Genomic DNA, 25,455 nt, shown 5'->3' with positions numbered 1-25,455 from the left:
AAAGACTCTTGTTCAATGATTTCATACAGATTCACTTCATCCACACAATCACTTTGTTAGACCAGAATCTCAGCTATGTAAAAGAGAAGAATGAGTTATTGATGATGATTATAGGCGATTATGATTATAGGCATTATTTACAGGGGGGATGGGGGGGGTTACAACCCAATAATTCATTCTGGGCTTTTTCCGAAGTTTTTGTTGCTTTTTTGGATGTTTTTGTCCCGTTTTCTGTATTTTTTTCCGCTTTTGTCAACGATTTTGTTGCTTTTTTCCGTAGGTTTTTTTGTTGCTTTTTGAGTTTTTTGTTTTTGTTGTCGCCTTTTTCTGATATTTCAACCCAGTCTCACGGCAGTTCGTGAAATGTTCACGTAATTTAATCTATTGATTTGTGTACACGGACACGTTTATGTTGTTTTTTTCGTGATGGTCAGCACGTTTTTTAAACTAATGTATTTCAATGGGAAGCATCTTTTGTGATCACAGCACAAATCTTTGGAAAATAATGCCAATGTAAAGTTGAAACCTTCAAAAGCCTCAAAAGTGTAAAAACCTTTTTTTGAAAAAAAATCTCGTGTCAAGCACCAACTCAGTTCCTGATTGGTCAACGGCACATTCAAATCTACGAGCGTTCTCCGACGGGGCAAGAGAACGATGTCGTCTTTTATGATACCATCAACAGGCAGGTGGGTTGTTATATTTATTTGCCCCACGTGGCGTTTTATTTGCCCCGGGCCATCAGTTAATTCTTATTGTTGAACCCTGAATAAGTTGAAGAGTTAAAACACAGAATTTAACCCTTAAATGACTGTCTATTTCAGTTTACACAACTCAGCAGAGTCTCCATAATAAAGATAAAGTCCAGCATAGAGCGGCTGAGTGAATGTGGTCTGGACTCTGTGGAGGAGAGTCATGGTTTCAGAGACGCTGTAGAAGGACAGAATACCTGCACTGTGATCCAGGTACACTCCTACTCTGGAGGACAGAGGACCTGAGACGGGAGTTTGGACATTGTTGTAACAAAATGTATAACTGTTGTTGTTACACTCTAATGCCCAAGATTTGTCATTGTATCCAAATACACATTCATCCGACCCCCCTGCTCTGCTGATATTCTTGTATGCGACTGCTACTTTAACTCTCCTGCTCCTCTTCACCTCCCAGTAACAACGCCCAGTCAGACTCTCTCTACTCAGGACCTGAGGCCAGTCAGTGAATCTGTCTGGGTGACTAGAATAAGACTGTTGTTCACTCATTACTGTTGCTTTTCTGTTCCCCTGAGATAATAACAGCCATGTGTTTACTGTGTTTGGGTCCAGTGTGATGTCACGGGAATATTTTAAGAATCCAGCTCTGGTCTCAGGCTCTGGTTGTGGCAGTAAAACGTCCACTTCAGTCCCTGTCAGTGAGACGTTTGTCCTCTTCTCTCTCAGGACGTCCTGTAGTTTATCTCTGACTTCTGACACGGCTGCTGTCACGTCCTCAAAGCAGCTCAGAGGACGGATATGGATGCTGGATGTAGGTTGGCTGAGTGGTGACAGTGAGGGGTAGTTGTGTAGAAACTGGTTGTGATCCTCTGTGTGTGAGAGCTTCTTCAGCTCAGCGTCTTTCCTCTTCAGCTCAGTGATCTCCTGCTCCAGCTTCTCCTGAAGCTCTTTGACTCGACTCACTTCACTTTTCTGCCTGGATCTGACCTGCTGCTCCACATCAGAGCTTCTTTTCTCCAGGAGACGGATCAGCTCAGTGAAGATCTTCTCGCTGTCCTCCACTGCTTTATCAGCAGAGAGATTGATGGCCTCCGCCTGCTGTTGAAGCAGCTTCACATCTTTCTCTCTGTCCTGGATTCTCTGCTGGATGTTTTGTCGACTCCCCTCGAGCTCTCTCTGCCTCTCAGCTCTCTCTGCTGCAGCTGAGACTGTGTCGTGGCCTTTATGTTCCTCCACAGAGCAGAGATAACAGATAAGCTGCTGATCAGTACGGCAGAACATCTTCATCACCTCATCATGACGAGAGCAGACGTTCTCCTGGAGCTTCTTGGACGGCTCCACCAGCTTGTGTTTCTTTAATGGAGCGACATCATAATGAGGCTGAAGATGTTTCTCACAGTAAGAAGCCAGACAGACAAGACAGGACTTGTGTGCTTTCAGTTTTCTCACGGTGCAGAAATCACAGGCCACATCTTCAGCTCCAGCATAGCAGTGATCAGCAGGAGCAGCTTGGAGTCCAGTCTTCTTCAGCTCCTCCACTAAAACTGCTAACATGGTGTTTTTCAGCAGGACAGGCCTCGGTGTGAAGCTCTGTCTGCACTGAGGACAGCTGTGGGTTTCCTTCTCATCCCCTTCATCCCAGAAGCTTTTAATACAGTTCATGCAGTAGCTGTGTCCACAGGGAATAGTCACCGGATCCTTCAGTACATCCAGACAGATAGAACAAGAGATAGTTTCCCTGTCCAGCTGAATTCCTTTCTGCGCCATTTCACCTCTCGCTCAGTGACAACGACTGTCTGAGTCTCACTTCCTGAGAAGTGAGACTAGTCTGAGCTCTGATGTAAAAACAGCAGTGATACTCTGTTGTACTTCACCAGCATGTTGGTTACACCCATCTGCAAACTGTAGATCTGAAGGGGAGGGAACAAGGAAATGAGTGGACAGAGTGGAGCTGGCTGTGTTTGAGAGGAGGAAGAGGAGGGAGGGGTTACCAAGCTTTGCTTGCAAGCCAGCGTGCTTTTCTGGCCCACAATCCTTTGTGCAGCATATCTGAGCAAGAGGCTCAAAGTTCAAGCTGCAATGTGATCAGAGTTTTCTGTCCCAAATGTCTGCAGACTGTACCGCAGACAACAGTAATCAGAGGGTTTGGAGACGGCGCCCCAGTTTACAAAATTACTGAGTTGTCCTGAAATTAATTTTAATCAAACTTTGGATCATTTCATCCTAGGACAAAATCCTATCTCACACAGTCCTAGGTAAGAAAAACAGCTCAAACAGATCAGTCAAGTTAACGTCAGACCAGGGATGTCACTAGGATTGAAAGACAAGGGGAGGGGGGGGGGGGTTAGCCCCCAGGGTATGCAAAATCTTTGCACTCGCATCTTTTGTTAATTATTACAACAACCAGTGAAGAAGCCAAGATGTTAACAAGTAAAACGCAACAGCCATTTGTCCTGTGTTGAACAAAAATCACTGTAATGTTATCTTTTAGACACATCAAAGCTGCATGGGGGGGGGGGGTTAACTTAGGCCAGACTGTGCTCCTGCTGAGTTCTTCTGTAGGCTATGACTTAAATGTTATCAGTAATACCAAATCTAATTCCTCTCTCTATTAGATAAGTTGCAGGTCCAAAGAATGCTATTTAATTACAGTAATTACTGGTACTGCCCTGTAGTGTCATGTTAACATTTAAGATGTCACATCAAGCACAAATCAGTAAAACAGACAAATAGCAGTACATAGAAAAGAATAAAAGAATAAATAGGCATTGTTGCATAATTTATCATATAGCTGTCACGGCTGGTGCGAAGGCAGGCAAGGTTAGGACCCAAATGCAGTTTAAAGAGTTTTATTTAATGACAAGCAAAACTTACTGGGAGCAATAATCCAATACATCCAGGAATTCCACGACAGGGAATACAGAAACAAACCAGAACACACAGCAAACAAGACGAGACGATCCGACAAGAGGCAAGGGAAAACAGAGAGGCTAAATACACAAGGTAATGAGGGAACGAGAGGCAGGTGAAACAACAGGTGGAACAAATCAGGGTGGGGCAGAACAATCAAAAAAGGCGGGAAACAAACAAAGACAGGACGTAAGCTAGACAAGACAAGGGAGACAAGACAGACTATCAAAATAAAACAGGAAACCAAGCAAAACAGAGAAACAAGACTACACAATAAAACAGAACAAAATACCAAAACCCTGACAATAGCTGTTGATAAGGATCTTATTTAAAGTGGCTATTGTCTGAATTTATTAACCTGATGGCGGAAGGAATAAAATATTAGGAGTAACGATTGCTATGTGTAGGCCTATGTATGCATGTAGCCTATGTATGTATTATTGCTTTCAATGTATTATATTTTAATGTATGTATCTGTGGGTATATATATGCTCATGTATATCCTAGCCTACATTTAGGCAACATCTACATGTTTGTTTAATTTATTACAGCAAATGAATGCAGACATTTAAATTGGTCATAATATAGCATATATAATAAATATGAAATAATTTAGTTCAGGCTATGCTTTGGTGCCTTTACCTGGCAACAAATGCCTGTTAGAAGAAAACCAAACGGCCCACATTTCCTTAGACCTGTAGACCACTACTGACCTGAATCAGAATCATCTGCCCTGCCAATGTCCTGCATCTCTCTCTCTCCTAAAATATCTTCCAATGTCCATCTGGTCGATGAACTGAAGGGTATACCAGTACAATAGCATTAACAGGGACACTATGACATTTAGTTTTCAGTGACAACTGAAGACTGATATTGTTTTTAATACTATAGAGATAGCAGGCTGTATTAATGGCAAAGAATAGAGCCCTTTAGATACCGGTTAGTTCTTGTTTTTCACTCTTTCACTCTAGCTAGACTATTGTTTTCCATAGTCAACTAAAATATCCCATTTCTTTTACCTCAAATAAACATAGCTAAAGTTAAGCTGGTCATTAAAAACAACTTATAATTTCACTGTATGTCACTCACTGTGTGTGCAGTAGCAAGTTCAGACCAAAGATTCTGGACGAGATGAAACCTGCAGCTTCTTGCAACGCAGAGATCTGCAGCGTTCTGAAAGTTGCCAGTTTACACCAAAGAGACCAGACTTACTTCATACTTTCACTTTATATTTTTTTATTATTAATCTGCAGTGGGGAAATTACAATTAACACTCTGTTATACAGACTACACACAGGCCTGAAATACACACATGGTCAGGTCCTATTCATGCACAAATGGAGTAATGTTAGAGTGAGTGGGCTGCGATTGCTAGTCCGGCCCCCTTAGCGTTTGGGGGGGGGGGGGGGGGGTCAGTGCCTTGCTCAAGGGCACCTTGGGGGCACCTTGGCAGTGCCCAGGAAGTGAGCTGGCATCTCTCCAGCTACCAGACCACACTCCGTACTTTGGTCCGTACGGGGACTTGAACCAGCGACCCTCTAATTCCCAACCCTGAGCTACTGCCACCCCAAGATGGTGTATCATCCTCATAGCCATTAATGGCTTTTTTGTAGATGGAAATATAATTTGTTGTTTTTAAATATGAATGTGGATAACGTTAGTGATAGTGAGCTGCTTGCTACAGCTGCATTTTGAGTGATAAATCAGCGAAAATGTTTTATTTCTCCGATTCACTGCTTTGGGTTAATGTCGATGGGCGCTCTGTCTCTTCAGTTACTCTCTACATCGCTCATCCACATAATGTTACCGTGCACGCGGGCGCTCATTAGCATCCCTCTAAAACTCTGCCTTTTCCACCAGTTGATAGTTAGTGAAATCAAAATAAATCAGCCACACTACACCATGACACAGATAGATGAATGGTGAAGGAAGATTGATTCAACGTAGTGAGTGATGAATCTAATCATTATTTTTCTTATTATTATTCGGGGGGGCTTAGGAACCTTTTAGGGTATAAATAGGTAGTTAAAATAAGCCTGATGACGTCCCTGCCTCAGACAGCAGATAGAGTAACAGTGAAGCAGAGAAGCCTATTTAAGGAAAGTACTCAGCCTAGATTCAAGCAGTCCAGCAGTAAGAAACCTCCACAAGTCCAATGCACACTGCATGTTTATTATAAAAGGTTTCCATCAGCTTCAAGACATGTTGTTAACTAAAAGCTGCAGACAAAGTGAGCTGAGGAGCTTTAACCTCCACTACATCCCTGGTTAGCAGGATGAAGGAGCCCTCTTGTGTCCTGCATCAGTTTACACATTTCACTTGTTAACCTGCTGGGATGTTCACTGCAGGAAGACATGTCCAAACTTCACACATCAGTAAAGAGACATTTAAATAGATGTAATATCAGACTGTGTCAGTTTGTTCACAGGAGTCCCACCCTGTAACACTGATGCTGCATTCAGGTCTCATGGGAAACATGGGAGAGAAGAGTTTCAGCTCTCAGATTGAAAATAGTATTTGGGAAGGTGAGATTTGAGGCTAAACATTAAAATGTCTCTGACTTCTTAAATTGTGACAAATCAATGTGGAAATACTTCAAACCAAATGTAAAGGATCAACTACACATCATCTGTTGTCTTATGTGTGTCGGGACTTTTAAGTCTGTGTAATATTTATTGACTCAGTGCAGAGAGGAAGCAGTTAAAAGCAGTTTAAAAGTTAAAAACATAAAAAAAAACATAAAAAGCTTCAAAAAAAGTCTAATTTAGGAAAAATACATCAAAAGAGACGCCAAACTTCAAAAAATTCAAAAGAATTCAAAAAAGCATGAAAAAACAGAAAGCATCGAAAATGTCAAATGTCAAATGTAAAAGAAAAAAGTCCAGAAATGTAAAAAATAACTAAAAAAAACTTTAAAACCGTCAAAAGTCTCAAAAGTGTAAAAACTTTTTTAGAAAAATTTTTTTGTGTCAAGCATCAACTCAGTTCCTGATTGGCCAACGGCACATTCATCTCTCCGAGCGTTCTCTGACGGGGCAAGAGAACGATGACATCTTTTATGATACCATCAACAGGCAGGTGGGTTGTTATATTTATTTGCCCCACGTGGCGTTTTATTTACCCCGGGCAATCAGTTAACCCTTATTGTTGAACCCTGAATAAGTTGAAGAGTTAAAACACAGAATTTAACCCTTAAATGACTTCTGTCTATTTCAGTTTACACAACTCAGCAGAGGCTCCATAATAAAAACAAAGTCCAGCATAGAGCGGCTGAGTGAATGTGGTCTGGACTCTGTGGAGGAGAGTCATGGTTTCAGAGACGCTGTAGAAGGACAGAATACCTGCACTGTGATCCAGGTACACTCCTACTCTGGAGGACACAGGACCTGAGACGTGAGTGTGGACATTGTTGTACCAAAATGTGTAACTGTTTTCTTTACAACTTAGCGCCCAAGATTTGTCATTTCGTCCAAATCCACATTCATCCGACCTCCCTGCTCTGCTGATATTCTTGTATGTGACTGCTACATGAACTCCTCTCACTCTCCTCTCCACCTCCCAGTAACAACGTTCAGTCAGACTCTCTCTACTCAGGACCTGAGGCCAGTTAGTGAATCTGTATCGGTGACTAGAATAAGACTGATGTTGACTCGTGAATGTTGCTTTCCTGTTCCCCTGAGACAATAACAGCTGTGTGTTTACTGTGTTTAGATCCAGTGTGATGTCACGTGAATATTTTAAGAATCCAGCTCTGGTCTTGGGCTCTGGTTCTGGTTGTGGCAGTAAAACGTCCACTTCAGTCCCTGTCAGTGAGACGTTTGTCCACTTCTCTCTCAGGACGTCCTGTAGTTTATCTCTGACTTCTGACACGGCGGCTGTCACGTCCTCAAAGCAGCTCAGAGGACAGATATGGATGCTGGATGTAGGTTGGCTGAGTGGTGACAGTGAGGGGTAGTTGTGTAGAAACTGGTTGTGATCCTCTGTGTGTGAGAGCTTCTTCAGCTCAGCGTCTTTCCTCTTCAGCTCAGTGATCTCCTGCTCCAGCTTCTCCTGAAGCTCTTTGACTCGACTCACTTCACTTTTCTGCCTGGATCTGACCTGCTGCTCCACATCAGAGCTTCTTTTCTCCAGGAGACGGATCAGCTCAGTGAAGATCTTCTCGCTGTCCTCCACTGCTTTATCAGCAGAGAGATTGATGGCCTCCGCCTGCTATTGAAGCAGCTTCACATCTTTCTCTCTGTCCTGGATTCTCTGCTGGATGTTTTGTCGACTCCCCTCGAGCTCTCTCTGCCTCTCAGCTATCTCTGCTGCAGCTGAGACTGTGTCGTGGCCTTTATGTTCCTCCACAGAGCAGAGATAACAGATAAGCTGCTGATCAGTACGGCAGAACATCTTCATCACCTCATCATGACGAGAGCAGACGTTCTCCTTGAGCTTCTTGGAGGGCTCCACCAGCTTGTGTTTCTTTAACTGAGCTACATCGTAATGAGGCTGAAGATGTTTCTCACAGTAAGAGACCAGACAGACGAGACAGGACTTGTGTGCTTTCAGTTTTCTCCCGGTGCAGAAATCACAGGCCACATCTTCAGCTCCAGCATAGCAGTGATCAGCAGGAGCAGCTTGGAGTCCAGTCTTCTTCAGCTCCTCCACTAAAACTGCTAACATGGTGTTTTTCAGCAGGACAGGCCTTTGTGTAAAGCTCTGTCTACACTGAGGGCAGCTGTAGATGTACTTACAATCCTCTACATCCCAGTGGGCTTTAATACAGTTCATGCAGTAGCTGTGTCCACAGGGAATAGTCACCGGATCCTTCAGTAGATCCAGACAGATGGAACAAGAGAAGGTTTCCCGGTCCAGCTGAACTCCTTTCTGCTCCATTTCACCTCTCGCTCAGTGACAACGACTGTCTGAGTCTCACTTCCTGAGAAGTGGAACTAGTTTGAGCTCTGATCTAAAAACAGCATGTGTTTTGGAGGAGTTATCAAGTTTAGCTTCATTCCTAAAAGAGGAGCGCGTGGTGTTGCAATGTCCATACTACCATTAGTATGCCAGGAAAATATTTAGTATGTCCCAATACATAGTAGGCTATGTCAAAAATATGTCCTAATGCAACCGTTCGCATTTTGTGTAAGTGCACAATATTATAATCATTCAATACATAAAAGGTCTTTGTCTTTTTTATTTTTAATATTTAATAAGATGATTTTGCTGTAATTCATTAGGAAAGTTGGCTTGGTTGTCTGACGTGGTACCATGGTAACAACAGCCACCAGGGTATGGTGATGTTCCTTCTCCTGTAAGATTACGTGTCGTTACGTCATCCACACGCGACAGCAGTCGGCGGCAGACAGGCAGCTCGCTACCCTAGAATAATAAGGTTCTCTCTGACATTTTTGTCAAAATTAAGTTATTTACATATTCTTACTCTGGTATAACTTGTGAACATTATTTATAAATATTTATTTATGATTTTTTTTTTTTTTTAAATAAAATTAATTTTGGGTGTTTTATTCAGAAAACAGAAAGGTTCCCTGTACAAAGTTATACTCAGACTTGGAGTTATAAGGTTCTATCTGTGCCCAATCATCTTTTGGAATATTTACAGAAGGACCAATCAAATACTGCCTTCAGTTTCCTACACAACACAAGGCTCTATAGCCTAGTTTCTTAAAATATGGAAACTATTATACTAATATAGTGTTTTTAAATGACCAGAGATACCTTTCTATGTGTAGTCAGTGAGTATGACGTAAAGAAATATAGACATATTGAGCTTTAAACCGGCTGGAGCTACACATGGTAACATTCATGTTTTATCTATTAGGATTTCAATAAACTACGCACAAAAAATAAGGAAATTTGTGTTTGGTAGTTTATTTCTTTGTTGTAACAATGCTTCTTGGCAATAAATCTTATACCATTAGAAAACTTGATTATTTCCCTTTTAAATGGTGCCCCATTTGTAAGGAACTTGCATTTGTGGGATGAGCAACAGAGCTGAGTATGTGGGTTGCGCCCATGAAAAATTTGCCAAATCTTCTCTGACATTGCCAAACAGCTTTTCTTTGTTGACTCTTGTTTGGTGGATTGGATGATTGAAGTTTGAAGAAACAAGACATATTGGCAATTTCACAATTTATTCATTTAACAAACAGGAGCCTCAGTAGCGTGTGGAAGAACCATACACAACCACAACAGCCTGGCACCTCCTCCTCATGCTGGTCACCAGCCTGGTCACACACTGCTGTGGGATGGCATCCCATTCTTCAACCAGTATTAGTCGCAAGTCAGCCAACGTGGTTGTGTTGGTCACTCTGGCACGAACAGCACGCCCAAGCTGATCCCACCAATGTTCAATGGGGTTGAGGTCAGGACTGCTGGCAGGCCATTCTATCCTCTCCACTCCCACATTCTGGAGGTAGTCTCTGATAAACCCCGCCTTGTGGGGACGAGCGTTGTCATCTTGGATTACAGAGTTTGGTCCCAGACTGTGGAGATATGGGATTGCCACTGGTTGCAATAGCAACAGCAAATAAAAGCTGTTTGGCATTGTCAGAGACCATTTGGCAATTTTTTCATGGGCGCAACCCACATACTCAGCTCTCTTACAAATGTGGCACCATTTAAAATGGAAATAATCAAGCTTTCCAATGGTATAAGATTTATTGGAAAAAAAAATCATTGTTACAACAAAGACATAATCTACCAAACACAAATTTCCTTATTTTTTTGTGCACAGTTTAGTCTGAGCTCTGATGTAAAAACAGCAGTGATACTCTGTTGTACTTCCCCAGCATGTTAGTTACACCCATCTGCAAATTGTTGATCTGAAGAGGAGGGAACAAGGAAATGAGTGGACAGAGTGGAGCTGGCTGTGTTTGAGAGGAGCAAGAGGAGGGAGGGGTTACCAAGTTTTGCTTTATTCCTGGAAGAGGAGCGCTTTGAGAGAGAAACTGGATGTATTGCAATGCCCATATTACCATTAGTATGACAGAAAAAGATTTAGTTTTCCCCAATACATAGTATGTAAAATGCAGTATGCCAAATATATGTCCTAATGCACCCGGTTGCAGTTGTGGTTGTGATGGAAAATGAACCAGAGTAAAAAAAAAAGTATACGAGTAAATGTTGCATTATAAGTTTGCAGCTGTCATTGTGTTCATGTAAATATCAATCTACACATTTGTGAATATTTTTTCTGTAACTTCACATTCAGAATACAGGTGTGTGAACATTTTCTACAAGTGCAAATTTCAACTTACAAGTTCAGATTTTTTTTACAAGCTCTCATGTTTTTTTTCTTTGTATGACTTCAAATTCAGATCACATGTGTGTGAATATTTTTTACAAGTGCAAATTTTATTTTTACAAGTGCAAATAAAATTTTTACAAGTGCAAATTTTAACATACAAGTTCAGATTTTTTGTTCTGCAAGTTCTCACATTGTATTCTACAAGCTCTCCCTTTTTGCACCATATTTACCTTCATACCTATAGGCCTACACTTCCCATCAGGCAAACACCGAATTAGACTACTATTTAAGGCAACAACGAGACGTTTTTAACCGGTAATGAAACTCTCAATTTAATACTGATGCCGTCAGACGGCTGCACGGACAGACAGCAGTCAGAGCTCCGGCGAAGCTCTGCGCCCGTCAGCAGCGGCTTCTCGCTGCACAGCTGGTCCCCCAGAACAGCATGATCACCGTGAGGGTCCGGTACAGCCTGAACCCTGCAAACGGAGATTCCGTTTGAACGTGACGTGCTTGAATTTGACTGAACGTCCCAATTTGAGTACCTCTGGATGGGTCGGTCGGCCCATCTCGGGACCAGGCCGGCCGTTGCCGACTGGCCAAATGCTTAATATTTTATTATTATTATTATTATTATTATTATTATTATTATTAATATAATTATTATTATTATAACCATAGTGAAATTGTGCAAGCGATTAAAAACCTGTCCTATGCGCTGTTGGCCTGTAAAGACAATTTATTTGTATATTAAAAAATCTGACCGGCCCACATTTAAAAAAAAGGTCTGGCCCCTCTGGCATTTGCCAGAATTGCCAGATGGCCAATCCGCCCCTGGACCTCAATCAGAATCATCTGCCCTGCCAATCTCCTGCTTCTCTCTATCTCTCTCCTAAAATATCTTCCAATGTCCATCTGGTCGATGAACTGAAGGGTATACCGGTACAATAGCATTAACAGGGACACTATGACATTTAGTTTTCAGTGACAACATTCTGTGGAGACTGATATTGTTTTTAATACTATAGAGATAGCAGGCTGTATTAATGGCAAAGAATAGAGCCCTTCAGATACCAGTTAGTTCTTGTTTTTCACTCTTTCACTCTAGCTAGACTATTGTTTTCCATAGCCAACTAAAATATCCCATTTCCTTTACCTCAAGTAAACATAGCTAAAGTTAAAGGGATATTTCACCGCTGGAAAGCTGAATATATCTTTAAATTGGGTCACTTATGTAGTATAAATGTGAAATTTTTTTCAAATTGGTGCCTTCTAGGCCGAGAAAAGCCAGCAAATGTGTTTTTGGCTCATGTGGATGAAAGACACCAAATCCCAGAATGCACTTGCTTCGCTGCTCTGAGTCCACTCCCAAGCCACGATTACAGTTTACAGACAGACAGAGACGGTCAACTCAATTCAACTGTGTTTTACTGTCATTTCAACCATATACACGAAACAATGTTTCACCGTGGCTCAAGTGGTTACACAATTCAAACATATAAAAACAACATTATATAAAATACTCATACTCCTGCGTATGAGCTAGGAGTATGAGCTAGGGACATCCTCCGTGTTTCACCGCTGAGGATACCCCCTTACCGGTTAGTAGCATCAAGCAACACCGCAGGCTGATGTGCTGGTCTCCGTAGCAGGTGAAGCCTGGCACAGGTGGCTGGCTAGCGTTAGCTTTCCACCTAGCTCCAACTCCTACCCTCGTCCCGCTTTCTGCACACCGCTGAGGATGTCCCCTTACCGGCTAGCAATGTATCCCGGTGGTACATGTGTGCGGTAGTTTGAATGCACATAATTGTTGTTCTAAAATTTCCTTTGGGATGAATAAATCTGTTTCTGCTGAGAAGCTAAGCGATGATTCAAGATGGCTGACACTCGTTTTTACCTCGGCAATCTCCGGAAAAAGCCGACAGTCCAACCCCCTATGGGCTATGCGGAAGTACTGGCTGTAGTCCTTTGCCTCTGGAAAAATGTATACCGATGACGTAAAATGACGATTTTTGCGTCATCGGTATAAATTGTTCCAGACCCACAATACAGAGATCTCTCCTCTCAGAGGGACATGAGGGAGGGAAGCACGGTCATTCAAAAATACTACCGTGTTTCTGCTGATACAAAGCTTAATGCTAAATCGGTGAAGTATCCCTTTAAGCAGGTCATTAAAAACAACTTACAATTTCACTCTGTGTGTCACTCACTGTGTGTGCAGTAGCAAGTTCAGACCAAAGATTCTGGACGAGATGAAACCTGCAGCTTCTTGCAACGCAGCGATCTGAAAGTTGCCAGTTTACACCAAAGAGACCAGACTTACTTCATACTTTATACTTATACTTTATATTTTTTTTATTATTAATCCCCAGTGGGGAAATTACAATTAACACTCTGTTGTTATACAGACTACACACAGGCCTGAAATACACACATGCTCAGTTCTTATTCATGCATAAATGGAGTAATGTTAGAGTGAGTGGGCTGCGACTGCTTCTCCGGCACCCTGAGCGTTGGGTGAGGGGGGTACGGTGCCTCGCTCAAGTGCACCTTGGGGGCACCTTGGCAGTGCCCAGGAGGTGAGCTGGCATCTCTCCAGCTACCAGTCCACACTCCGTACTTTGGTCTGTACGGGGACTTGAACCAGCGACCCTCTAATTCCCAACCCTGAGCTACTGCCACCCCCAGACGGTGTATCATCCTCATAGCCATTAACGTTTTTTTGTAGATGTAAATATAATTTGTTGTTTTTAAATATGAATGTGGATAACGTTAGTGATAGTGAGCTGCTTGCTACAGCTGCATTTTGAGTGATAAATCAGCGAAAATGTTTTATTTCTCCGATTCACTGCTTTGGGTTAATGTCGTTATTTACAACATCATTTACAGGGGGGATGGTGGGGGGGGTTACAACCCAATAATCCATTCTGGGGTTTTTCTGAAGGTTTTGTTGCTTTTTTGGGACGTTTTCGTCCCGTTATCCGTCATTTTTCTCGCTTTTTTCCTAGTTTTTTGTTGCTGCTTTCTGAGTTTTTGTCGCCTTTTTTGAGGGTTTTTTTTTCAAAGTTTTTGTCACTTTTTCTGATATTTGTAGCCTTTTGACATTGAGGTTCTTTTTTGACAGAGTTTGAGGGTTTTGTCTCTTTCTTCCTGTTTTTTTTCTACAATTTTTTTTTGTAGTTTTTGTCGTTTTTCTCAATCCATGCATACATGTCCCGGGACCTCCCTGGATAGTTGGAGATCTAAACCCCCCCCCAATGTTGAACCCAAAGTTACCCTTGATTATGATAACAACATTTGGTCCAACGAACAAATAAATGTAAATAAAGATTTCTTTCCAAAGGTCCAGAAAGAGAAGAAAGTGTGAAGGATGAAGGAGGTCTGGGGCTTTCTCTCTTCAGAGCCATGCAGTGGAAGAGAAACAACAACATACAAATACATCGATACAAATATTCATCAAACATTTAGAGCACAGAGAAGTTTTCATGTTCAGTTCAGGTCAACAGACATCATCATGAGGAGTGGAACAGACACAGGAAGGAGCGCCGCCTAAAGACACTCAACCATTTACACAACAACTAATGACAAGATGTCAAAGTACCGCCCACAATGTTTGACTGACAGCTGATCTCTGAGCAGCGAAGAAACGCCTCAACAATCAGCTCTCAGCAACAAACATGGAGACTAAAATAACACGGTTCAACGTTAAGGTTTCTTTAACTTGTACAGTCGGGCAAGTGAAAAAAAGAAATTCAACTTTTTCCAAAGTCAGTTTTTACTGGTCCCTATGAATTGTTTTTTTTTTTTTTTTAAACCTTGAACATAATGTTTGAAAAAACGTCAACAGCGTTTAAAAAGTAAAGAAATAAAAGTCAAAAAAGAAAAGATTTTTTTATGAATCAAAGTATCTGAAAAAATGTAAAATGTAAAGATGTTTGACAAAAAAGTCAAAACGTTTTTAAAAATGTGCTGAAAAAGTAAAAAAAAAAAAAAAAAAACATTGAAAAAAACGTCAAACTTGTACAAAAAAAAGGGTCAAAAGCATCGAAAAAAGTTGAAAAAACATTGAAAGAAATGCCAAATTTTCGAGGAAGAAAAACGTAAAAAAAAGCGTAAGAAAAAAACATTTAAAAGAAAGTCAAAAGCATCGGAAAAAAGTCGAAAAATATATCAAATGTAAAAGTCCAAAATCAGGAAACTATCATTTATGATATGATGATGCACCAACGGGCAGGTTGATGTATTTATTTGCCCCGGGCCATCAGTTAACCCTTATTGTTGAACCCTGAATAAGTTGAAGTGTTAAAACACAGAATTTAACCCTTAAATGACTTCTGTCTATTTCAGTTTACACAACTCAGCAGAGTCTCCATAATAAAGATAAAGTCCAGCATAGAGCGGCTGAGTGAATGTGGTCTGGACTCTGTGGAGGAGAGTCATGGTTTCAGAGACGCTGTAGAAGGACAGAATACCTGCACTGTGATCCAGGTACACTCCTACTCTGGAGGACTTAGGACCTGAGACGGGAGTGTGGACATTGTTGGACCAAAATGTATAACTGTTGTTGTTACAATTTAACGCCCAAGATTTGTCATTTCGTCCAAATACACATTCATCCGACCCCCCTGCTCTGCTGATATTCTTGTATGCGACTGCTACATCAACTCTCCCTCTCCTCTCCACCTCCCAGTAACAACGTCCAGTCAGACTCTCTCTACTCAGGACCTGACGCCAGTCAGTGAATCTGTCTGGGTGACTAGAATAAGACTGTTGTTGTCTCGTGAATGTTGCTTTTCTGTTCCCCTCAGATAATACCAGCCATGTGTGTGCTGTGTTTGGATCCAGTGTGATTTCACGTGAATATTTTAAGAATCCAGCTCTGGTCTTGGGCTCTGGTTGTGGCAGTAAAAAATCCACTTCAGTCCCTGTCAGTGAGACGTTTGTCCACTTCTCTCTCAGAACGTCCTGTAGTTTATCTCTGACTTCTGACACGGCGGCTGTCACGTCCTCAAAGCAGCTCAGAGGACAGATATGGATGCTGGATGTAGGTTGGCTGAGTGGTGACAGTGAGGGGTAGTTGTGTAGAAACTGGTTGTGATCCTCTGTGTGTGAGAGCTTCTTCAGCTCAGCGTCTTTCCTCTTCAGCTCAGTGATCTCCTGCTCCAGCTTCTCCTGAAGCTCTTTGACTCGACTCACTTCACTTTTCTGCCTGGATCTGACCTGCTGCTCCACATCAGAGCTTCTTTTCTCCAGGAGACGGATCAGCTCAGTGAAGATCTTCTCGCTGTCCTCCACTGCTTTATCAGCAGAGAGATTGATGGCCTCCGCCTGCTGTTGAAGCAGCTTCACATCTTTCTCTCTGTCCTGGATTCTCTGCTGGATGTTTTGTCGACTCCCCTCGAGCTCTCTCTGCCTCTCAGCTCTCTCTGCTGCAGCTGAGACTGTGTCGTGGCCTTTATGTTCATCCACAGAGCAGAGAGAACAGATAAGCTGCTGATCAGTACGGCAGAACATCTTCATCACCTCATCATGACGAGAGCAGACGTTCTCCTGGAGCTTCTTGGACGGCTCCACCAGCTTGTGTTTCTTGAATGTCTCTGATTCATAATGAGGCTGAAGATGTTTCTCACAGTAAGAAGCCAGACATTGAAGACAGGACTTGTGTGCTTTCAGTTTTCTCCCGGTGCAGAAATCACAGGCCACATCTTCAGCTCCAGCATAGCAGTGATCAGCATGAGCAGCTTGGAGTCCAGTCTTCTTCAGCTCCTCCACTAAAACTGCTAACATGGTGTTTTTCAGCAGGACAGGCCTCGGTGTGAAGCTCTGTCTGCACTGAGGACAGCTGTAGATGTACTTACGATCCTCTTCATCCCAGAAACTTTTAATACAGTTCATGCAGTAGCTGTGTCCACAGGGAGTAGTCACCAGATCCTTCAGTAGATCCAGACAGATGGAACAAGAGAAGGTTTCCCGGTCCAGCTGAACTCCTTTCTGCTCCATTTCACCTCTCGCTCAGTGACAACAACTGTCTGAGTTTCACTTGAGAGCAGCAAGAGGAGGGAGGAGTAATCAAGCTTTGCTTCATTCCTGGAAGAGGAATGCTTTAAGAGAGAAACTGGGTGTGTTGCAATGCTCATACTACCATAAGTATGACAGAAAAAGATTAAGGCTGAATCTCATTTCGCTGTCTTACCCTTTCCCCTTACCCTTACCCCTTCGTCTTACCCCTAGCCCTTGTCCCTCGAAACCGAGTGGTAAGGAGTAGGGGTGAAAACATACCCCTATGAAATGATACACCACTTCTCTGTTTGTCTGGTCTGTTTGCAATAAATATTTTTATACACACTGCATGGCGTGTTGTATATCTGTTTCAGTTATCACTGTTTTGAATGTCATTGATGTTCAGAAACACTTTCTTTGTTAACAAAAAGGTGTCTTTATTGACCAATAAAGTAAACATAACATTATTACAACTATTACAACTATTAGAACCATAACTTACATGTCACACACATAAAAAAGGCACTCAAATGTATGAAACTAAAAAAAGACACACAAGACCACAAACAAACAAAAAAACTACAGCTATTCTGAAATTCCAGACCCCAGTCTGATGCCTGTTGGCCAGTAACCTTTCCCTCCAACCCCCATTTCTTTCTTTAGTGTCCTGTATCATAACCAACGACAATGTACAGGTGCATGAACAGGAATGAATTACACATGATTACAATAATACAGTACCAATACAATAATGAATGGCTACAACATTAACACAGAAACTTGCTTGCTCAATTTCAGCCTGAAAGTGGATCAGCTGCCGGGTTCCTCAGGTGTCCCGGTGTGATACAGGACGGTAAATGTAAAGCACGTATCGATGTCTCCAAAGCAAGAAGTGTTATGCATTGATAAACGAAATTTGCTGCTAATGGAGTTTAGTTAAAACTGTAGACATGCATGGAGTCCATTCAAGGCAGAGAACTGCGGGACTGTTGTGCAAATAAGCAATGTAACGTTAGCGTTCATGTTAGCGTTAGCGCAGCAAACTAGGGATTTTTAAAAACGTTTCAATTAAGAACATGGTTGCAAATATATATGTACAAGACTGTGTAGAGCACAAAACAAGACTTTTGTAATTTTTAAATCAATTCTTTAAGCCGAAAATACTTACATTTATGGGTCTCTCTGGTCGATCTGGTCGCCAGTGTTGCCGGCTGTGCAGTGTATTCTGGGTACCCCTTGCTTTCAAGTAAGCTCGCGACTTTGCTTAAAACTAAGGGGTATCTACCCCTTCCCCTTAGCCCTACCCCTCGATCAAAATGAGAATTGGGATAGCCCTTACTCTCAGGTGAACGAGCAAAACTAAGGGTAAGGGGAAGGGGTAAGACAGATCACACACAGATCATCTCATCCAAATCAGTTTGTTTTTTTCTTTTGAATTGGCCCAATTCAAGGCAATGTCTCTTCAAAGTCTGGATGCTTCTGATAATATTGTGATTCTAGGCTAAAATCACCAGTAATTTGTCATTGTTGACTATGTGGATGAAAAAGTATAATTCATAATTTGATGAGGTCATCAACTGCAGGCATGATACACGGCGAGCGTCGGCGTCTGTGGTGTGATGAGGTTGATCCAACGTTGCAAAGTAAAGCGATGTTCCTTCACAAAAAAACAATTTTTTCAGAATTTCTTTCTTGTAAATTTGTGACTTTAGTCTTAGAGAATATTATTAAAAAAATTTCAGTAAATTTGAGTTTTTTTCTTGTAAATTTATGACTTTTTAAGATTATTTAAAGAAAATTATATTAATTATAATTATTATATTTCAATTTTATTTCAGTAAATTTGTTAGGTTTTTTTCTCAGACATTTGTGACTTTAAACTTATAGACAACATGGAACCCATTTATTTCCTACTTCTCTTCTGTGAATGATGTCACTGTCTTAATATTTTCTCCATTGACACTTTGCTTGTTTTTGTCTCCCATTTCTCTTTCACTTTCTTTCAGTGTATATATATATTTTTTCTTTTTTCTCGTAAATTTGTGACTTTGATCTCAGAGAATATCAAAAATGTTCCCAGTAAATTTGTTAGTTTATTCTCGTAGATTTACGACTTAAATCTCAGATATTCTGAATTTTACTTCTAGAAATATTACCCACCTTCCCCGGCTCCTTTTTTAAAATTGTTATTTTATTTTAACCTACAATGGCTCTAATACGCCGCCTTACGTCTTTGCTTCCCCGTCTGTTTGTAATCAAATGTAACATTTTGCAATGGACCTTTTTCACAGCAGACATTTGGACTTGTCATAGTAGGAAAAGCACAGCTGAAATTGATAACCTTAACGATGGCTCAGTTCCATCAAGTGTCCTAGGAAGCTATTTCAGTGAGTCAGCATGCTCCATACCAGGGCCTCTCCTAAGTGGAATGCAGCCATCATTAATGGTTTTTAATACACCGGTGCTTTTCCTCCTATCACATGTTAACATGTCTGCCGTGAAAAAGGTCTAAATATTGCTCGAACTTTGTGCCTCAGATTTTATGAAAGAGTTTTTATTTTTTTTATTTTAATCCTCATGTCTGTTTATTACAATATTTTACACTGAGTATTAATGATTGAACATTTATAAAGAGCCTTTTTTTTTTTAAAGTGGAAGACGGAAAAATGCTGCGATACTTGTGAGACAGATTTTTTGTAATTGTGAGGAATTCACTGAAAGGGAAAGTTTGACCTGGAAACATTTGAAATGAACGCTTTAATCCTGTGTGCCTTGAGTTTGCACTGACGAGGCTCACGTGCCTTAAATGTGAATGTGTTTGCACTGTGATGATGAAATAAAAAATAAATCTAAAGAAGCATTTACATGTGCCTGTCATGTGGATATTTCTTAGACCTAACACCTATTTAGCATGTATAAGATGTATATAAACAATACAAGGTTTATAACACTATAATGTAGCTATACGCAGCTTTAAGGATATTTTTAAGTGTAAACGCACGTGTTATTGTTTTGTATAATCGATGGTAGAAGAAATATCAGTTTAAAAATACTCCACTACAAGTTAAAGTCCTCAATTTTAAACTGTTGCTTAAGTAAAAGTACTGAATTATTATCAGCAAAATACACTTAAAGTATAAAAAGTAAAAGTACTCATTATGCAGACTGCCTCCTTCAAAGTGTCTTATTATTATCGAATATGTAACACAAACATGGAAGAGCATTTCATGTTGCAGTTCAATGTGGAGCCAAGTATATATACTTTGTGAACTACTTTAGTACTGCATCATATCAAAGTTTTGTATTTTAAAAAGTAAAAAAACAAACCACAGCGTGTCAGACAGATGTAGTGGAGTAAAAAGTAAAAGTTTTACCTCTTGGATGATGTAGAAAGATAAAGTAGCATAAAATAAAAAATACTCAAGTCAAGTACAAGTATGTCAGAACTAAACCTAAGCACTGAACTTGAACATTTTGGGTACAAAAGTTCTTCACACACAAACTCAACCAAATTAATTCTTAGTATTTTGTTTTTTAACCCGTTGTGTTGTCTTCCCGTTGACCAGGCAACATTTTATTTTTCTGGGTCAAAATTTCAAATTATAAATTTATTTAAGACTTTTGTCACTTTTCCCGACGTTTTTACGCATTTTTTTGGACCTTTTTGTTGTTATTTTTCTGACATTTTCGTCACTTCTTTCATCAATTTTTTTTCAAATGCTATAAAATTGAATAAAACACCCAAATTCAAAGAATGTAGTAAACTGATCATTTATTTTACTAGTCGGTTGTAACCATCCACATTTATATTTTTTGAGAATTTGGTTGAAAGAAACCCAAATTTCTGATATAGAAACTTTTTGAATTTGGGTCAAATTTGACCCGAGGACAACAGGAGGGTTAAGTGTGTGTAATATTTATTGACTCCGTGCAGAGAGGAAATGTTGGCTGTAAAAAGCAACAAGTGATAGAAAACTCTGCTCATTTCTCTGTGACGGAGCAGTTTTAGTGAGGAAAGTTGAAAGGACAGAGACTGACTGACTCTAAACATGACCACTGTACTTTGTGGTGTTTCAGGAGGAAAAGGGCCTCAGTTATACTCTCATATCAGTTTCACATTCTCTCCATCAGCTTTGTATGAAACCCTGGAATGAAGACGGGAAGAAAAGACTTTGTTCATGTTAGTTTATTCATCATGTAAAGCTTCAGTTTGTTCACACATCCCATCAGTAAAGTCTGTTCAAAGACTCTTGTTCAATGATTTCATACAGATTCACTTCATCCACACAATCACTTTGTTAGACCAGAATCTCAGCTATGTAAAAGAGAAGAATGAGTTATTGATGATGATTATAGGCGATTATGATTATAGGCGTTATTTACAGGGAGGATGGGGGGGGTTACAACCAGGGTTCAAAATTAGCACCATTTACCAACCAAATGCTGGTAAAATATGCAATTGGCTGGTAGATTTGCTTCACTCACCAGCCAAAAAACAATGGTAATCCTTTGAGTGGCTGATAAAATTTGAACATTCACTAGCCATTTGGCTGGTGGACGAAAAAGTTAATTTTGAACCCTGGTTACAACCCAATAATCCATTCTGGGCTTTTTCCGAAGTTTTTGTTGCTTTTTTGTCCTGTTTTCTATATTTCTTTCCGCTTTTTCAGCAGTGGTCTGTTTTTCAAACAGTGGTGTTTTATTTACCCTGGGCCATCGGGCAACCCTTATTGTTGAACCCTGAATAAGTTGAAGAGTTAAAACAGAATTTAATCCTTAAATTACTTCTGTCTATTTCAGTTAAAGGTCCCATGACATGATGCTCTTTGGATGCTTTCATATAGACCTTAGTGGTCCCCTAATACTGTATCTGAAGTCTCTTTTATATAGACCTTAGTGGTCTCCTAATACTGTATCTGAAGTCTCTTTTATATAGACCTTAGTGGTCCCCTAATACTGTATCTGAAGTCTCTTTTATATAGACCTTAGTGGTCTCCTAATACTGTATCTGAAGTCTCTTTTATATAGACCTTAGTGGTCCCCTAATACTGTATCTGAAGTCTCTTTTATATAGACCTTAGTGGTCCCCTAATACTGTATCTGAAGTCTCTTTTATATAGACCTTAGTGGTCCCCTAATACTGTATCTGAAGTCTCTTTATATAGACCTTAGTGGTCCCCTAATACTGTATCTGAAGTCTCTTTCCTGAAATTCAGCCTTGGTGCAGAATTACAGCCACTAGAGCCAGTCCCACAATGAGCTTTCCTTAGGATGTGCCATTTCTGTGTCTGTAGCTTTAAATGCTATTGAGGAGGAGGGGGGGGGGCAAGGTGGAGGGTGGGGGTGTGGCCTTGACCAACTGCCACTTTGCTCGTTTGAAAGCCATGATGTCTCTCTCTCTCTCATGGGTGGGCCAAATTCTCTGGGTGGGTAAAGCAGAGAAAGGGGAGGTAACCTTTCCCCTTATGACCTCATAAGGAGGAGATTCCAGATCGGCCCATCTGAGCTTTCATTTTCTCAAAGGCAGAGCAGGATACCCAGGGCTCTGTTTACACCTATCACCATTTCTTGCCACTGGGGGACCATAGGCAGGCTGGGGGAACTCATTAATGTTAAAAAACCTCATAAAGTGAAATCTTCATGCCATGGGACCTTTAATACAACTCAGCAGTGGCTCTTGACCAACCATAAACCCAAAATCCAGCATAGAGCGGCTGAGTGAATGTGGTCTGGACTCTGTGGAGGAGAGTCATGGTTTCAGAGACGCTGTAGAAGGACAGAATACCTGCACTGTGATCCAGGTACACTCCTACTCTGGAGGACACAGGACCTGAGACGGGAGTTTGGATTTTGTTGTACCAAAATGTATAACCGTTTTGTTTACAATTTAGCGCCCAAGATTTGTCATTGTATCCAAATCCACATTCATCCGACCCCCCTGCTCTGCTGACATTCTTGTATGAGACTGCTACATAAAGTCCTCTCCCATTCCTCTTCACCTCCCAGTAACAACGTCCAGTCAGACTCTCTCTACTCAGGACCTGACGCCTGTCAGTGAATCTGTCTGGGTGACTAGAATAAGACTGTTGTTCACTCATTACTGTTGCTTTTCTGTTCCCCTGAGATAATAACAGCCATGTGTTTACTGTGTTTGGGTCCAGTGTGATGTCACGGGAATATTTTAAGAATCCAGCTCTGGTCTCAGGCTCTGGTTGTGGCAGTAAAACGTCCACTTCAGTCCCTGTCAGTGAGACGTTTGTCCTCTTCTCTCTCAGGACGTCCTGTAGTTTATCTCTGACTTCTGACACGGCTGCTGTCACGTCCTCAAAGCAGCTCAGAGGACGGATATGGATGCTGGATGTAGGTTGGCTGAGTGGTGACAGTGAGGGGTAGTTGTGTAGAAACTGGTTGTGATCCTCTGTGTGTGAGAGCTTCTTCAGCTCAGCGTCTTTCCTCTTCAGCTCAGTGATCTCCTGCTCCAGCTCCTCCTGAAGCTCTTTGACTCGACTCACTTCACTTTTCTGCCTGGATCTGACCTGCTGCTCCACATCAGAGCTTCTTTTCTCCAGGAGACGGATCAGCTCAGTGAAGATCTTCTCGCTGTCCTCCACTGCTTTATCAGCAGAGAGATTGATGGCCTCCGCCTGCTGTTGAAGCAGCTTCACATCTTTCTCTCTGTCCTGGATTCTCTGCTGGATGTTTTGTCGACTCCCCTCGAGCTCTCTCTGCCTCTCAGCTCTCTCTGCTGCAGCTGAGACTGTGTCGTGGCCTTTATGTTCCTCCACAGAGCAGAGATAACAGATAAGCTGCTGATCAGTACGGCAGAACATCTTCATCACCTCATCATGACGAGAGCAGACGTTCTCCTGGAGCTTCTTGGACGGCTCCACCAGCTTGTGTTTCTTTAATGGAGCGACATCATAATGAGGCTGAAGATGTTTCTCACAGTAAGAAGCCAGACAGACAAGACAGGACTTGTATGCTTTCAGTTTTCTCACGGTGCAGAAATCACAGGCCACATCTTCAGCTCCAGCATAGCAGTGATCAGCAGGAGCAGCTTGGAGTCCAGTCTTCTTTAGCTCCTCCACTAAAACTGCTAACATGGTGTTTTTCAGCAGGACAGGCCTCGGTGTGAAGCTCTGTCTACACTGAGGACAGCTGTGGGTCTCCTTCTCATCCCCTTCATCCCAGAAGCTTTTAATACAGTTCATGCAGTAGCTGTGTCCACAGGGAATAGTCACCGGATCCTTCAGTACATCCAGACAGATAGAACAAGAGATAGTTTCCCTGTCCAGCTGAATTCCTTTCTGCGCCATTTCACCTCTCGCTCAGTGACAACGACTGTCTGAGTCTCACTTCCTGAGAAGTGAGACTAGTCTGAGCTCTGATGTAAAAACAGCAGTGATACTCTGTTGTACTTCACCAGCATGTTGGTTACACCCATCTGCAAACTGTAGATCTGAAGGGGAGGGAACAAGGAAATGAGTGGACAGAGTGGAGCTGGCTGTGTTTGAGAGGAGGAAGAGGAGGGAGGGGTTACCAAGCTTTGCTTGCAAGCCAGCGTGCTTTTCTGGCCCACAATCCTTTGTGCAGCATATCTGAGCAAGAGGCTCAAAGTTCAAGCTGCAATGTGATCAGAGTTTTCTGTCCCAAATGTCTGCAGACTGTACCGCAGACAACAGTAATCAGAGGGTTTGGAGACGGCGCCCCAGTTTACAAAATTACTGCGTTGTCCTGAAATTAATTTTAATCAAACTTTGGATCATTTCATCCTAGGACAAAATCCTATCTCACACAGTCCTAGGTAAGAAAAACAGCTCAAACAGACGAGACGATCCGACAAGAGACAAGGGAAAACAGAGAGGCTAAATACACAAGGTAATGAGGGAACGAGAGGCAGGTGAAACAACAGGTGGAACAAATCAGGGTGGGGCAGAACAATCAAAAAAGGCGGGAAACAAACAAAGACAGGACGTAAGCTAGACAAGACAAGGGAGACAAGGCAGACTATCAAAATAAAACAGGAAACCAAGCAAAACAGAGAAACAAGACTACACAATAAAACAGAACAAAATACCAAAACCCTGACAATAGCTGTTGATAAGGATCTTATTTAAAGTGGCTATTGTCTGAATTTATTAACCTGATGGCGGAAGGAATAAAATATTAGGAGTAACGATTGCTATGTGTAGGCCTATGTATGCATGTAGCCTATGTATGTATTATTGCTTTCAATGTATTATATTTTAATGTATGTATCTGTGGGTATATATATGCTCATGTATATCCTAGCCTACATTTAGGCAACATCTACATGTTTGTTTAATTTATTACAGCAAATGAATGCAGACATTTAAATTGGTCATAATATAGCATATATAATAAATATGAAATAATTTAGTTCAGGCTATGCTTTGGTGCCTTTACCTGGCAACAAATGCCTGTTAGAAGAAAACCAAACGGCCCACATTTCCTTAGACCTGTAGACCACTACTGACCTCAATCAGAATCATCTGCCCTGCCAATGTCCTGCATCTCTCTCTCTCCTAAAATATCTTCCAATGTCCATCTGGTCGATGAACTGAA

General features: G+C 41.4%; 3 protein-coding genes and 1 pseudogene across 3 annotated transcripts; all 4 read right to left on the bottom strand.

Annotated features, from left to right (window-relative positions):
* Nucleotides 1–474: 474 nt before the first annotated feature.
* Nucleotides 475–2,647, bottom strand: LOC118492956 (tripartite motif-containing protein 16-like). Its single transcript, XM_035991771.1, has one exon. The coding sequence runs from the start codon at nucleotides 2,472–2,474 to the stop codon at nucleotides 813–815; it is 1,662 nt and encodes a 553-aa protein (XP_035847664.1). The 5' UTR covers nucleotides 2,475–2,647; the 3' UTR covers nucleotides 475–812.
* Nucleotides 2,648–6,648: 4,001 nt separating this feature from the next.
* LOC116041817 (tripartite motif-containing protein 16-like) lies at nucleotides 6,649–16,903 on the bottom strand. The gene is made up of 2 exons (XM_035991770.1): nucleotides 15,118–16,903; nucleotides 6,649–6,734 (listed from the first exon to the last, which is right to left on the bottom strand). The coding sequence occupies exon 1, from the start codon at nucleotides 16,867–16,869 to the stop codon at nucleotides 15,208–15,210; it is 1,662 nt and encodes a 553-aa protein (XP_035847663.1). The 5' UTR covers nucleotides 16,870–16,903; the 3' UTR covers nucleotides 6,649–6,734; nucleotides 15,118–15,207.
* Nucleotides 6,727–8,570, bottom strand: LOC116041801 (annotated as a pseudogene).
* A 5,577-nt stretch (nucleotides 16,904–22,480) lies between the features above and the next one.
* LOC116041818 (tripartite motif-containing protein 16-like) lies at nucleotides 22,481–24,368 on the bottom strand. The gene has a single exon (XM_035991772.1). It carries the CDS (start codon nucleotides 24,183–24,185, stop codon nucleotides 22,524–22,526), a length of 1,662 nt encoding a protein of 553 aa, XP_035847665.1. The 5' UTR covers nucleotides 24,186–24,368; the 3' UTR covers nucleotides 22,481–22,523.
* Nucleotides 24,369–25,455: the final 1,087 nt, after the last annotated feature.

Source organism: Sander lucioperca, chromosome 14, assembly GCF_008315115.2.
Source record: "Sander lucioperca isolate FBNREF2018 chromosome 14, SLUC_FBN_1.2, whole genome shotgun sequence".
Classification (NCBI taxonomy): Eukaryota; Metazoa; Chordata; class Actinopteri; order Perciformes; family Percidae; genus Sander; species Sander lucioperca.
This window is presented reverse-complemented; position numbering and strand designations above follow the sequence as displayed.

Coding starts and splice junctions, on each gene's coding strand:
- LOC116041818 (XM_035991772.1), bottom strand. CDS start 24,185: ATGGCGCAGAAAGGAATTCAGCTGGACAGGGAAACTATCTCTTGTTCT.
- LOC118492956 (XM_035991771.1), bottom strand. CDS start 2,474: ATGGCGCAGAAAGGAATTCAGCTGGACAGGGAAACTATCTCTTGTTCT.
- LOC116041817 (XM_035991770.1), bottom strand. CDS start 16,869: ATGGAGCAGAAAGGAGTTCAGCTGGACCGGGAAACCTTCTCTTGTTCC.